This window comes from Ovis canadensis, chromosome 5, assembly GCF_042477335.2.
Source record: "Ovis canadensis isolate MfBH-ARS-UI-01 breed Bighorn chromosome 5, ARS-UI_OviCan_v2, whole genome shotgun sequence".
NCBI classification, from domain to species: domain Eukaryota; kingdom Metazoa; phylum Chordata; class Mammalia; order Artiodactyla; family Bovidae; genus Ovis; species Ovis canadensis.
In genome coordinates, this window is record NC_091249.1 from 34,465,575 (window position 1) to 34,478,364 (window position 12,790).

The window sequence follows — 12,790 nt, forward strand, 5'->3', positions numbered from 1 at the left end:
CTGAGCCCACCTGTGTGTGCTGCACTCTGCTGTCCTCCTAGTAAGTACTTTACTCGTTTCACCACTTTGGGTCTTTGTGGGAATTCTTTTTCTGCAAAATTGAATACCAGGGCCTTGTCAGTAACCTGGTTTAGTGCCTAGGATTCGGAGCCCTTACCCTGCGACCTGGCCCCAGTCTCTGGCGGGGAGCCAAAGCCCTGCTTCAAGCCACTGCAGGCCGAGGCCGCCCGAAATCAACTCCACGGAGGGTGGCTGTTCTGGAGCCCCCAGGGCACACAGTGGGCCAGCTCCAGTCCTGTTGGTCCTGGCTGCTCTGCTTTCGTGCTGTGTGGGCTTAGGCATGCCTCTCAGCCTCCTCTGTCTGGTGGGGATCATAGTGGAACTTGTCTCTGAGGTTGTTCTGAGGAATAACTAAGTTAATGTTTTTGAAGCAGTCAGATCGGTGCCCAGCGCCTAGTGAGTGCTGTTAGTTAACATTAGCCATATCTCTGGTCATCTGGGAAGCTGTGGTGCTTTTACCTGTCAGGCAAGCTTGAGTCCAAGCAGCACCAGTGGAGGTTTGCCAGTGGCCACTTCCCCACCCGTGTCCCTCGTGGATGCATCTCCTCCTTTGAGGCTCCATTCCTGTTTGGAGAGTCACTCTTAGCTGCTCCACTGTGGCCCTTCTGATTATTTATCTGGATTCATTACAGGAAACAAATACTGCAGTGGCACCTTATGCAGAAAGCTTTGAATGCAGGAAAGTAGGTATTATAAAAATGTTAAGAGGTTAGAGAGAAGGCTCCAGGCTGGGTTCAGAACTCTAGAGAAATGGCCCGCAGGGAGGACCGCTACCCATGAGGCTGCCATTACAGGCTGGGAGCCCAAGAATGTCCTCAGGCTGCCATCCAGGGATCCTGGGACTGCTGCCTCCACTGCCTCCTAGCACCCACAAACTCCTCCGGGGGGAACCTTACCTCCCCACCCGTAGTCCACGGGAATGGAAAATGGTGTCTGCACATACCTGCCCACCACCTCCCTCTAGGAGAGCAGTTACACCCAGACTATCACTAACTTCAGGTGCCACTGAGAGCTGTAGAACATGCAGGGGAAAGGCATGGAGGGTGAGCAGAGTAGCCCGGTCTCTCTGGACTCTGGCAGGTGATTCCTGCCTCGCCCGCCATCCGCATGGCTCATCCCACCGCAAGCCCTGCTCCTCTTCTGTCAGCTGTGCCGGACAACGCCCACAAAAGCCCTTCCAGCTCCTCATGGGCTTCTTCCTGGAGACAGGTGATACTCCTCCAAGGGGGTGGTGCTTAGTAGAGACTGGAATACATAGGGGACTGGAGTAGGGGAGGGCGCTAGGGCGGGGTAGCAGTGAGAGGCCTTCAGCGGGCCAGCGGGGGAGCCAGTTAGAACACTGCAGTCATTGTGAGGGAGGGAGCCGGCATGGAGGGTGAGATGGAGTGCTGTGGGTCTGGGGTTACTCAGCAGCAATAGAATATTCTGGACTCAGCGGGGACCCAAGTCTCAGCTCTGTCACTTATTCTCTGGATGACCTTGGGAAAGGGTGACCCTGTCCAGGCTTCTCTGTCAAACTGGGAAGATTATCTGAGGTAATAAAGTGTTTGGTGTGCCTTGCATGTGGGAAACCCATAGATGCCAGCTATCATTGTAACCTTTATCATTGTTATCATCATTACTATTAATAGCACTTAGAATTGGCTGAATATGGGGAAGAGAAAGAGGACCCCAGGATTCTAGCTTGGGGAACCACGGTTTGCAGAGATGGCCATTGAGGGAGGGAAGGTGGGTGGGAGGCGGCCCCTGCTGCTGGGTCTAGTTCTGACCCGAGGAGGGGCTGCATGGTAGACAGAGAGTGAGGGGATGCCAAGGGAACAGTCCTGCCTGGGGTGGGCAGAAACGGAAGAGAGGGAACTAGAAATGACTGTGGCACCTCAGTGACACTGGAGGGAGGGAAGGAAGAAGAGAAGGTAGGCAACCAAGCGCCCTAGAGGGAACCCAGGCGTGAGGGCCTTGGAGGACAAGTGAGAGGTCAGCAGTGTCGCGTGTTCCTCAGGGTCAGATGAGATAGGGCAGAAGGGCTTCTGCTAGATTTAGTGATAGGAGATAGTCAGTGACATCATGGAGCTGGCTTCTGGAGTGTGTGGGCTCATGAAATGGAAACAGCGGCATGAGCGCATTCTGGAAGGTGAGCTATGTTGAGGTACTAGCTGCAAGGGATGGGGGACAACACATGATCAGTAGTCACTTTTTTAAATGGGGCCACAAGCACAGGCCTCCTTTGTCAACGGCACTTCCATTCTTCAGGGTGCTGGTGTGTGCGTGCGCGTGCGGGTGTGCATGTGTGTGAGTTGCTCAGTCATCTCCGATTCTGTGTGACCCCTGCCGGGCTCCTCTGTCCATGGGATTCTCCACGCCATTCCCTTCTCCAGGGGATCTTCCCCACCCAGGGGTGGAAGCCAGGTCTCCCACATTGCGGCCAGACTCTTTACCACCCCCAGGGTGCTCATACCCTGGTGCAAACCTGCTGTGCCCTACACCCAGTTTGCCACCAAAGTCTCTGCCTTCAGACCGCAGTCAGCATTGAATGGTGTGCTGGCTCAGAAGTGGGACAGGTAGGGCAGAGATAGATGAGTTGCTAACTTTTTTTTCTAAGGTTTATTTATTTTATTTTTTGGCTGTCTTGGGTCTTCGTTGCTGCGTGCTGCCTTCTCTGGTTGCAGAGTGTTGGGGCAACTCTTGATTGAGATGCGTGGGCTGCTCATTGTGGTGGCTTCCCTTGTTGCGGGGCACAGGCTCTAGGCCCACGGGCCTCAGTAATTGCAGTGTGTGGACTCAGTAGCTGTGGCTTGTGGGCTCTAGAGAGCGGGCTCAGTCGTTCTGGTGCACAGGCTTAGTTGCTGCACCGCATGTGGGGTCTTCCCAGACCAGGGATTGAACTGGTGTCCCCTGTGTTGCAAGGCGGATTCTTAACCACTGGACCACCAGAGAAGCCCATGCGTTGCTAAGTGGTGAAGCTGGGTAATGGATATCTGAGAGTGACTTTTGTACATATTTGAAAATTTCCTATAGTAAAAGATTTTTAAACTTTATATGGATAGAAAAATTAAATATATATTTAGTATATACATTTATGTACTTATAATATACATGTATTTATAATTACTGTATCATATGTAATATTGATATAAATGATATACACAAATAAGTATATATCAGTATATATCTGACTCTGACCTCCTCTCACAACATGGCAGCCCCTGCTTGCCCCCTAACCACTCTTTTGCCCCATACAACACTCCCCGCCCCCTGCACATCCTGTGTTCTCTTGTTTGTGCATCCTGTCCCTCCAGTAGAAGTGACCTTGTGTTTTTCACCATGAGTCCCCAGCTCCTGGAAAAGTTTCTAGCACCTGATAAAGGCCTCAGGAGATCCTTGAATGAATGGCGCTCCATTTCACACAGGGGCAGCTGAAACTCTGCCTAAGTCACACCAGGGGAAGTCAAGGGCACAGCTGGGACTTGAAACCAGGGCTGTTTGGATGCTGAAGTCATTGCCCTGAACCCTGGAGAAGGTAAGGGGGTGGGCTTCTGGGTATAGACCCAGGAGGACCCCTGACAAGGAGGAAAGGAAGGAAGCAGGCTGTGGACTTGTCTTTGCCAAGCAGATGCTAAAGCAGTCCCTTCTCCCGAAAGAGAGGGAAGCCGGCTGAGGAGTCTGCAGGAGCTGTCCCTCTGCCCCCAGGGCACCTCAGTCTCAGCACTGGGCTGGCAACCCACCCTTTCCTCTCTCTTCCTGCTCTGATCCCCTTGGCCCCACCTCCAGGCAGGTTGGGCTAGGTGAAGATTCCCAAGAATAGGACATCTTCCTCTCTGTTTGGCAGTATAGGATCTGATTGGTTCAAGAAGATCTGGCCTATGTGGGCAATAGTGTAGGACCTCCTGGGTCTCGGCCCCTACAAAAGGGCCCCTCCTCCCCTGAGTCAGCTGACCCCAGGGAGCAGTTAGACCTCAGTTGAGGGGTCCTGGGCTCTGCCTTTCATGTGCACTGCTGGCCCTTCCCAGCCCCAGTTTTGATTAGCTCCTTCATGGACATGGCATCAATTCCATGTTCTGTTGCTTGATTTTTCTAAATATATTTGTCTTTGTCCCCCAGTGGGAAATGAACATATGCTCATTATTCATAGAAAATGTGGGAAGATAGATTAGAAGAAAGAAAAGGCAATGAATGAGAAACTGCTTTTCTAGTATCGTAACCTCTTCTGGCCCAGGGCCCTCTGGCCCACCAGAGGCCATCAGCTCAGCTCTACAGGGGTCACTACAGCCAGCTCAGGCCTTTCCACCCTCGTAGGTTTCAGGAAGAGCCCTAGGGCCCCCACACTGGTCTAAGTGATGCAGAGAGCAGAGCTGATGAAAGTTGCTATATTTAATTTTGGCGTCTGCGTCACTGGTGACCACACAGCAGCCTCTGCCCAGGCAGCGCGGGCTGGGGGCGTTTCTGAACGATGCTTTGAGAGAATCACTTTCCACAAGAGAAGACACTCAGGAGGGGAAGGGAGAGAACGCAACAGAAAGTGAGGTCGTAAGTAGAAAATTGCTTCTGGGATTTCAAATGGCTTCGTCATGGGGCCCTCCCTTGCTGCCGAGAAATCAGTTGATCTGGGAAAGTTTGTTGCAAACCCTGTGCTCTGTTGCTTTTGGGTGGAGCCGAGAAATGAGTGAAGATAATGAGGCTTTATGACTTTTATTTTTCAGAGTAGGAGTGGGCAGCATGTGTGGGAGGGGTGATAGAGCCAACAGTTCTGACACCAGCTTGGACCTCTGGAAAGGCTGGCTCCCTGGCCTGTGTATGCCAGGCCAGGCCGCCCTGGCTGGACACAGTCAGCCTGCACTTGTCCGGGTCTTCTTAGAAGGGAGTCAGCTCAGGGGAGGAGCGGGTTTTAGTTTGTTCAAACTGACCAGCAAATTCAGATCAAGAGCAGAAGGCACTTCCCCATTGATCATAATGAAAAAAATGCTAAGCTGATGGATTTGATAAACCCCAGCCTTCAAGCTGCTTGGTCACAAGGAAGCAAGATGCAGGCCCTTGTCCTCCTGGGTCCTGAGCAGCTCAGACGGCCAGCCTCAGAGAAACCCCCGAGGTGACTCGGAATGTTCTCTGACACCTCATCTGAGCAGCAAACAGAGGTGTTTGGCACCAAGTTCGCTGGAAACCTGAGTGTGTGTCTCACTTCTCACTTGAGTCCCAGCCCCTCTTCTAGTGAAACCTCCCAGGCCTGGGGTTCCTGGGGTGCCAAGGGGCTCCCCACCCTGGGCCCCACCACTGCATCTCCCTCCCACTCACTAAGCATTCTATCTCTTCTGATGCCCCTTCTCTCTGGGCCCTGCTTGGGGTTTACCTTGTGCATGAAAGATGTGAGACCACGTGGTTAGAGAAAACTTCCAGCAAGTACCCAGTGGGTCAGTCCCCAGGTGGTGATGCTCCCAGCCACAAGAGCTGACACATACCTTTTTTTCCCCTTTTCTTCCTTATCTCATTCCTGACCAGCCCACCTTCCTGTTGCCAGCAGCAGAGACTTGATTCTGTGGCTCTGTGAGGTCTGTCATCCCTGGAAGCCCCCAACTCCCTCTGGCTCACCGCGCACCCCTGGAGACCACAGGCCCCTCTGGGAACAGTCTCGGAGGAGGTGCAGGCAGGGAGCTGCGGCGGTTGAGGATGTGGTGCACTGTGGACCCCTAGTGGTGGGGTCCAGGCAGCCCTGTCGGGACTGTGCATCCCGCAGCCGGGCCCTCCTGAGTTATGTGGTGTGGGAAACCCTAAGGGGTCCTCCCCTACGTCAGCCTCTGTTCCAGCCTTTGCTCTCAAAAAATTCACATGGAATTTTCACTGGAAGTCTTTTCATCTTAATCTTGGACAGACAGTTCAATGTCCTGCTTGAGCAGGGAGGATGTGGGTCAAACGTGATGCCGCCAGAGAATGGATCACCAAGTGTTGTGTTAAAAAAGAAAAAAAAAATCACCCTGGAGAAGGAAATGGCAACCTGCTCCAGTGTTCTTGCCTGGAAAATTCCATGGACAGAAGAGCCTGGTGGGTTACAGTCCATGGGGTTGCAAAGAGTAGGCTGTGACTTAGCAGATCAGCACATACTGTGATGTAAAATGGTTGTTTCCTTTTGTATTCCTACCAGAAGAGTTTGGGGCTTCCAGTTCTTCCATACCCTTGCCAATATGTTTAGTGTTTTTTAAACTTTTGACATTTAAATAAATGTGTAGCATTAAAAAGGTCAACCTTCCATAAATAATACTCTTTTGACTTTAAAATCTTCAGATGAAGGAGGATGGCAGAGATCTCACGCCTACTCCCACCCTGACATTCGCGCTTCCCCGCTCCCAGGGTAGAGCACCCTTCTCCAGACTCCATTGTTTTGTTGTTGTTCAGTCGCTAAGTTGTGTCCGACTCTTTGCAACTCCATGGTCTGCACCCCATTCTTTAAAGACTTATTTCTGCTGCTAAGCTTTGAGTATGTGTGGTGTCTTGGTCATCACTGTCCCAGGCTGGGGAGGTGCAGGCCTCAGGCAGTCCTCAGCAGATGCAGTGGCGCTTGACAGGTACTGAGACCTCTTGGGCGCAGAGACTGTCAGTTCCCACCTTGGACAGCCCATGGGATACTCAGCTCTCGGGCCCACTCCCAGGTCTTCCCTCTCTGGGCTGAACATCCCCAGGTCCCTGCACAGTTGATTGTGGCTTCCTTCCTCACCTCTGTCTGAGTGAAAATGAGGGGTTCACTCTATTTGAGAGTGGTCCCCAGAGCAATGGTCATCTGCACCCTGGACAGGTCCTGCCATGGTCTCTGTTGCCTGAATCATGCATGGCATAAACTCTCACTGCTCCTGAGTGACTGTCTCCACTGACTTGTGAGCATCACTGTAGATGTCCCCACAGGGTTCTGGGCTCCGCAGGAAGTGTGCCTGCCTTCCACTCAGCATCTGAGACTGGTCTCTGATGACCCACCACCTATTGCAAGAGGCATCTTGTGCTTCCAGAGATGTACAGTGTAAACCATGGCTGATGGGTATGCCCATTAGCTGTGGTTTGCTGTGGCTGGCTGCTTCCTGCCCTCCATGTGCTGGCCTCGACTGAAGGAGAAGCAAACAGACCTGCTCAGGGGAGCAGTCTGACCCTGGCCCTGCGACCTCGGCTCTCCACCCCGGCCCCTCCACAGTCCAGGGGCCACAAGCCAGTGGTGCTCTGTTCACAGAGGTGGTGAGTGTGCACTGCCTCATGCCGAGAGGCATCCAGACATTGAGTGGGCTGCCCCCAGAGCGTAAGGAGGGAATTACCGGCAGGGGAGGGGCCCACACAGGCTGCTGACAGTATCATAAAGGTCATGGATTCAGGCCAGATGGCATTTAGACAGAGGAAGGCACGGTAGTTAAATGTGTGAGCTGTGGAGTTGGAGTGAATTTGGGGTTCACACCCTGGCATTGTTCCTGACCAGCTGTGGGACCTTTGGTAAGCCACCTGCTCCTCCCTGAACATCATAGGGTGATACCAGAAGGCGAGTGGGTGGTGCCAGACACAGGGTGGCCACCCATCAAGAGCTGTGGTCATGAGACCACTTCCGAGGTCTCTGCCTGCTCCAGACATCCTCTTTGAACCCCGACACCCTGGCCCATGCTTCCTCTGCCTCCTGTGGGTGGTGGTGGGGGAACTTCCTCCTGGCCAGATCTCCTCTCCCCAAGGGGTCTGCTTGTTTTCTTTCAGCCTAGGTCTCGTCCCTCACTCCCCCTCCACTCTATCCTAGGCCCCCTCCTCCAGCTGGCCTGCCTCCCAGAGAGCTCCTCGGAGTTTTAAGAACACAGGCCAGTATCCCCAAAAGGCCAAAATAAAATGCAAACACCATCAGGTCTCTGTCACCATCTTTATTTTAGCTTTTAGCTTGACAAAATCGATGAAACAGTTTATTCAGTGACCCCCCCCCTCAGTCCACACATACCATATGCAGTGTTCTAGACGTCTATATATTATTAACTCTTTGATAACATATTTTAATACTTAACTTTAAATACTAGGAAAAATAATAAATTACTTGGCTGAGGGCCCACTGCTGGCTGTCAGACAAGAGTGGCTACTCTGGCCCTCTCTCCTGTCCCTTGCCTTGGCCCCAGGACCCTAGTGAGGTAGCAGAAGTTTGCATACAGTACTTACTGCCAGGGATTCCTAATGCCCACTGCTTTAGTGCTGGAGCCCCAAGTCTCCAAGCCCGTGGCTCCAAGTTCTGGCAGTAACAGTCCCTCCTAACCCCAGTACAGACAAAAACACTTGTTTAAATAACACATAATAATAAATAAGGCCAAGAAGGAATGTGCCTGGGCTGCTCTCTGCCTCAGTTGCCCCTGTGCAAAGCAGGTGTCTCCTCCACCAGGTGTCTAATCAACACTACAGTTTGTTCTGAGGAGGGGGAGGTCATGTGGGCAAGGTCCACCCTTGTCCAGCGAGCTCGGAGTCCTGGATGGAGGAGGCCTGCCGGGCTGAGTCCCGGATATCAAGGCACAGGGCAGCTGAAGTTGGCTAGCCTCAAGGCAGGCATCACAGGCTCAAGTCTAAGCTAAGGACATCTTATCCCCCCTCCCTAACCCTCCTTTAGTCTCCCCAAGAAATTTTGGACATCTGAAAGAAAAATAAATCTGCAACTTAGGTGGTCAGGGTCTGCCTCTGCAGATAATAATGCTAGCTTTTCATGTTTCAGTTGTAACTTCCATTGCGAAAAACGATCCTTGAGTGTCTGAGCAGGTCTTTTAAGAACTGGGCCACTTCAATTTTGGTGTCTCGGACGTACTCACTGGAAACATGCTGCAAGGCAAAGAGGCCAGCGTGTTGGTGGGACGCCAGAGTAAGGACGATCAGCATCCATCAGGGGCTTTCCACTCACCGGCTGGTTCATTCTTCACAAAAGCCCCCATGAGGTGCGTACTGTTATCACCCATACTTTACAGATGTGGGACTGAATGAAGCTCAGGTAAGAGTTGGGAGCCCTCAAGCCCATGTCTTGGAAATCCCAAAGCCATGTCCCTGCTTCCACAGTGGGCCCACCCCTTTGTGGACACATGCCTCAGATGCTCAGCCAGGTTCCTCTGGGGCTCCCAGGGTGAGCCCAGGGCTGGCAGAAGTGGGTGCCAGGTCAAAGGACAGGGGGGCCTTACCTTAGCTGAGGGCTTGTGAGGACAGAGCGCACTCAGCATCCTCTTGGTCCTGTGGATGACACTGCAGTTGGAGATGCTGATCAGGGAGTCCAGGGCTGCACAGTACTGTGGGGGGCGGGGGGAAACACCGGGGAGTCAGGCGGCACATTCAGTGAGTCTGTAGGAGGAGGGGAACTGAGCGGCCCGGTGGAGACAGGTCTGGGTGGTGGGGGGAGCCCAGATTATGAGGGGGCAGAGAGTGGCTCTTGAAGCTTGCTTGGAACCCCCCAGTCGTGTGAGCGAGGCTCAGAAACGACCTCAGAGGGCTGCAGCCCTGGCCACGTCCCTGCGGTGTTGGGGGGTCCTCACCATGCTGCTCGTCAGGTTGAGGCTCCACACCATGCTGCCATTGCACAGCGGCACCTGAGGGAGCAAAGGACGGCGCGCTGAGTGCTGGCAGGGTCTCAGGCCAGGCCTCCGCAGGGGATAGGCCCCACAAGCACTCCCAGGACAGCAGGGGCAGAGCTGGGACCTTCAGCGTTCCCAAGCCTCCTTTCCCGCTGTCCAGGGGCTTAGGACTGAGAGAGAAATACTGAGTGCCACAACCAGTAAGGGACGAGCCTTGTGTGAAGCTTGTCAGAGCCAGAGTGGGAGGGCAGGTGACACTGGCTGACGGGGCCTGCAGGGAAGGCCCAGGGCAGGGGAGGGGGAGGGCAGGGTGGCCAGGCCAGTCTGATGGGAGGTGATGGGAGTCTAGTCTGGAAACAGCCTGCCTTCGGAATTGGGGAAAATGCAGTTCAGAGCATGGGCACTCTGGTGTCACCCAGTACTGGCTTGAATCTGACTTTTGTCATTTAACCTCACTGATGCTTAGTAAAATGGGGTATCGTACCTGTCTCTTGAGGTGGTTGGCAGCGATGTTATAAGATGTAAAGCCCCAGGAATGGGCCTGGCACATTCTTAGTGCTCAGAAAGTGTGGGCTGTCACCAATGGGGAGAGGAGCTGACCCCACTAATGGATTCTTCCATAAGAATGGGCTGAACTAAGATGTGAATAATGGCTCCATTATGGTGTTCAGATCTAGTTGGCAAATGCCAAATGGTTCTAGGAGGGTGCCAGCTCTTCTCTTATTTCCTCTGTTCCAAAACCACTGAGCAGGAGCTGACCACGGCAGGCAGGGCCAGGCCAGGGGAGCAAGTGGTCCCGGGGGCTCTGCGGTATCCCTTCGTGGGTCCATCCATATTGCTTCACTTCACCCCTAGCCTGGCTCCTCTCCCTCAAGACCAGACTCACCTTGCAGTCCTCAGGGCTTCTTCCTTGAGAGCCCCTCACCCCTGAACCCTCAGAGCTGGGCCCACAGGCACTCACCTTCTGGTTCTGGGTGATATTAACCAGCTCTTCAATGAGCTCCTTGAGGGATGAAGAGGAAGGCACAGGGTTTGGGGAGGCGAGGCCACCAAAGCAGGTAAGAACAACGACCACGGTCAAGAAGAGCGCCATGGAGCCTAGAACAACACAGAAGAACTGAGAAGCAGACGCATAGGCTGGCCTAAGCTGCGCGTCTTGTGGCCTTAGGCGCTTGTGGCAGCTTTTATAGGCCCAAGTGGTGACGCCTCACACCCTGGTCTCCGCTTTGTTGGGCACTATCTACAAACCACATCTTTACTCATCTTAATTTTACTTTGTGGAAAATCCAGTGTCACATAAAGGAAAGAATTTGATTTCTTGTGGACTTATTACTGAGAAGGGTCTAGGGCAGTTTCGAGATCTGGATAAACTTACTGCAGGGGTGAACGAGAGGACCCCGAGGGCAGTCTGATGCCAACTATGCCAGCTGGAACTCCAGCACTTTTAGCGAGTGCCCACCCAGCTCCTGTCCGCAGATCCCTTTGGGCCACCAGAAATGCTGGAGAGACAGTGCTCTGATCACAATCTATCAGATGTGGGAATCTGGAGGGATTGTTTTTTCACTGAACAGTTCTGTTACATTACCAAAACAATGCTTGCTCTGAACACAAAATTCAAACAGGATAAAAGAGTGATGTTCATTTCTTTTAACCCATCTGGTTCCCTGTTGCCCCAGTGTGGGAAGGACCGTGGAATTTCAGATTCCCAGGTCTCCATTGAAAGATCCAGTCAGATTCGGGGATCCTTGCAGGAGCTTTCCTTTGGAAGGTTGTTTTGCTGGTAACTCTCAGTATGTGCAGCCTGGACACTGGGTGCCACACCCAGCCTTCACTGTGGGTTCATCTCTCTGGGAAGCCTTCCGAGGGCAGCGCTGGCAAGAGGTGGACCCAGCCTTCGCCCTGGAGAGTAGCTATCCCCACTGCCACTGAGACCTGGGGCGACCCCCTCTCTGCATCAGTATCTGAGACCATCCTGTGCTCTCTGAGTCGTTTCCCTTGCAGACTGAAGGCTGTGGAAGGTGACTCCTGGGTCTGCCCCCACTCTGGGGTCCTCTGTGGGCAGCCCACCCCCTGAAGGGACACTGGAAGGGTAGCCACTTCCCTGTTCTCCCCTCATTTCTCTAGAAGTCCTTCAGAAACTTGTGCAACCGAGGCCCCAGTATTTGCCTATCGGGTGCTGATGTCAAGCTTGCTCCTTCACCCACTTCCTCCCCTAAGCCAGTGCCTCCCCCACGAGGCCCCCTCTCTGTCTGCTCTGGCTGCCTCTCTGTCCTATGCCAGTGGGGCTTAACCTCCTCACAAGGGTCCTCTAAGGGACCCTGGGGCTGCCGCTCCTGCTCAGAAGAGAAAGCCCAGCCTCACCCACCCTCTCCTCTCACTGGTAACATGGTGCTCACCCTCTTCTTTCCCAGGCCCAGGCTTCCCGACATAACTGCAGACCCTAAGGCCTGGAAGCCGGGCCCTGCCTTTTGTGGCTTGCCCATGCCTGGAGTGCTGCCACCTGCTTGTGAGACCTCAGTTTCTCCATCTGCAGAAGAGGGTCAGTAGCATCTCCTGGCGGAGGGGGGGTCTCTGTGTTGGGGGAAGGAGTGGGGAACCACCATGGCCTGCGCCAGGATGAGTGGAATGCCCCCTCCCCGCTACGAACAGCACAACCAAGCGGGGAGCTGTGGGCAGGGGCGCCCCCGCGCGTGGGAGAAGGCCCCGCGGTCGCAGCGATGCCCTGGAGATAGGCACCGCCTTATGTAATGGGAGATGGGGCTGATAAACGGGATCCGCGCAGCTTGGGTCCCCTCTGGCTGCAGGCGTCGGCCGGCGAAGGAGGGAGGGGAAGGAGTGCAGACTCGCTTATCCGCGGAGCCGCGAAGCACCCACTCCTGACCCTGGCCCTGATCCACGCGTGTTGGAGGCCCGACGAGAGAATGGCAAGGGTGGGAGCAAGCGGACTGAGCGCCAGGCTGGGTCAGGGTGCCTGAGCGCACCAGCTAGGGGATGGCGCCTATGTCCGCGGGGCCGGGGATCTTGCGGGGACACAACCGAGCTGCCCGTCCCTCCTGAGCTGGCCCTCAGCCCCCAGCGAGCCTCTGCTGGTTAGTCAGTCGGACCGTAATGCTGTTTTGTTTTCAGCGGGGCTCGGTTCACTTCCCGAATCGTTGCAATAAACACAGCTACAGCAGTGCTGCTCCGGGCACTTGACA

At 54.0% G+C, this 12,790-nt stretch overlaps 1 protein-coding gene across 1 annotated transcript; it reads right to left on the reverse strand.

The window, feature by feature from the left end:
* Positions 1 to 7,910: 7,910 nt before the first annotated feature.
* IL13 (interleukin 13) lies at positions 7,911 to 10,794 on the reverse strand. The gene is made up of 4 exons (XM_069591590.2): positions 10,555 to 10,794; positions 9,555 to 9,608; positions 9,207 to 9,311; positions 7,911 to 8,856 (listed from the first exon to the last, which is right to left on the reverse strand). Exons 1-4 carry the CDS (start codon positions 10,684 to 10,686, stop codon positions 8,749 to 8,751), a joined length of 399 nt encoding a protein of 132 aa, XP_069447691.1. The 5' UTR covers positions 10,687 to 10,794; the 3' UTR covers positions 7,911 to 8,748.
* Between the last annotated feature and the right edge of the window lie 1,996 nt (positions 10,795 to 12,790).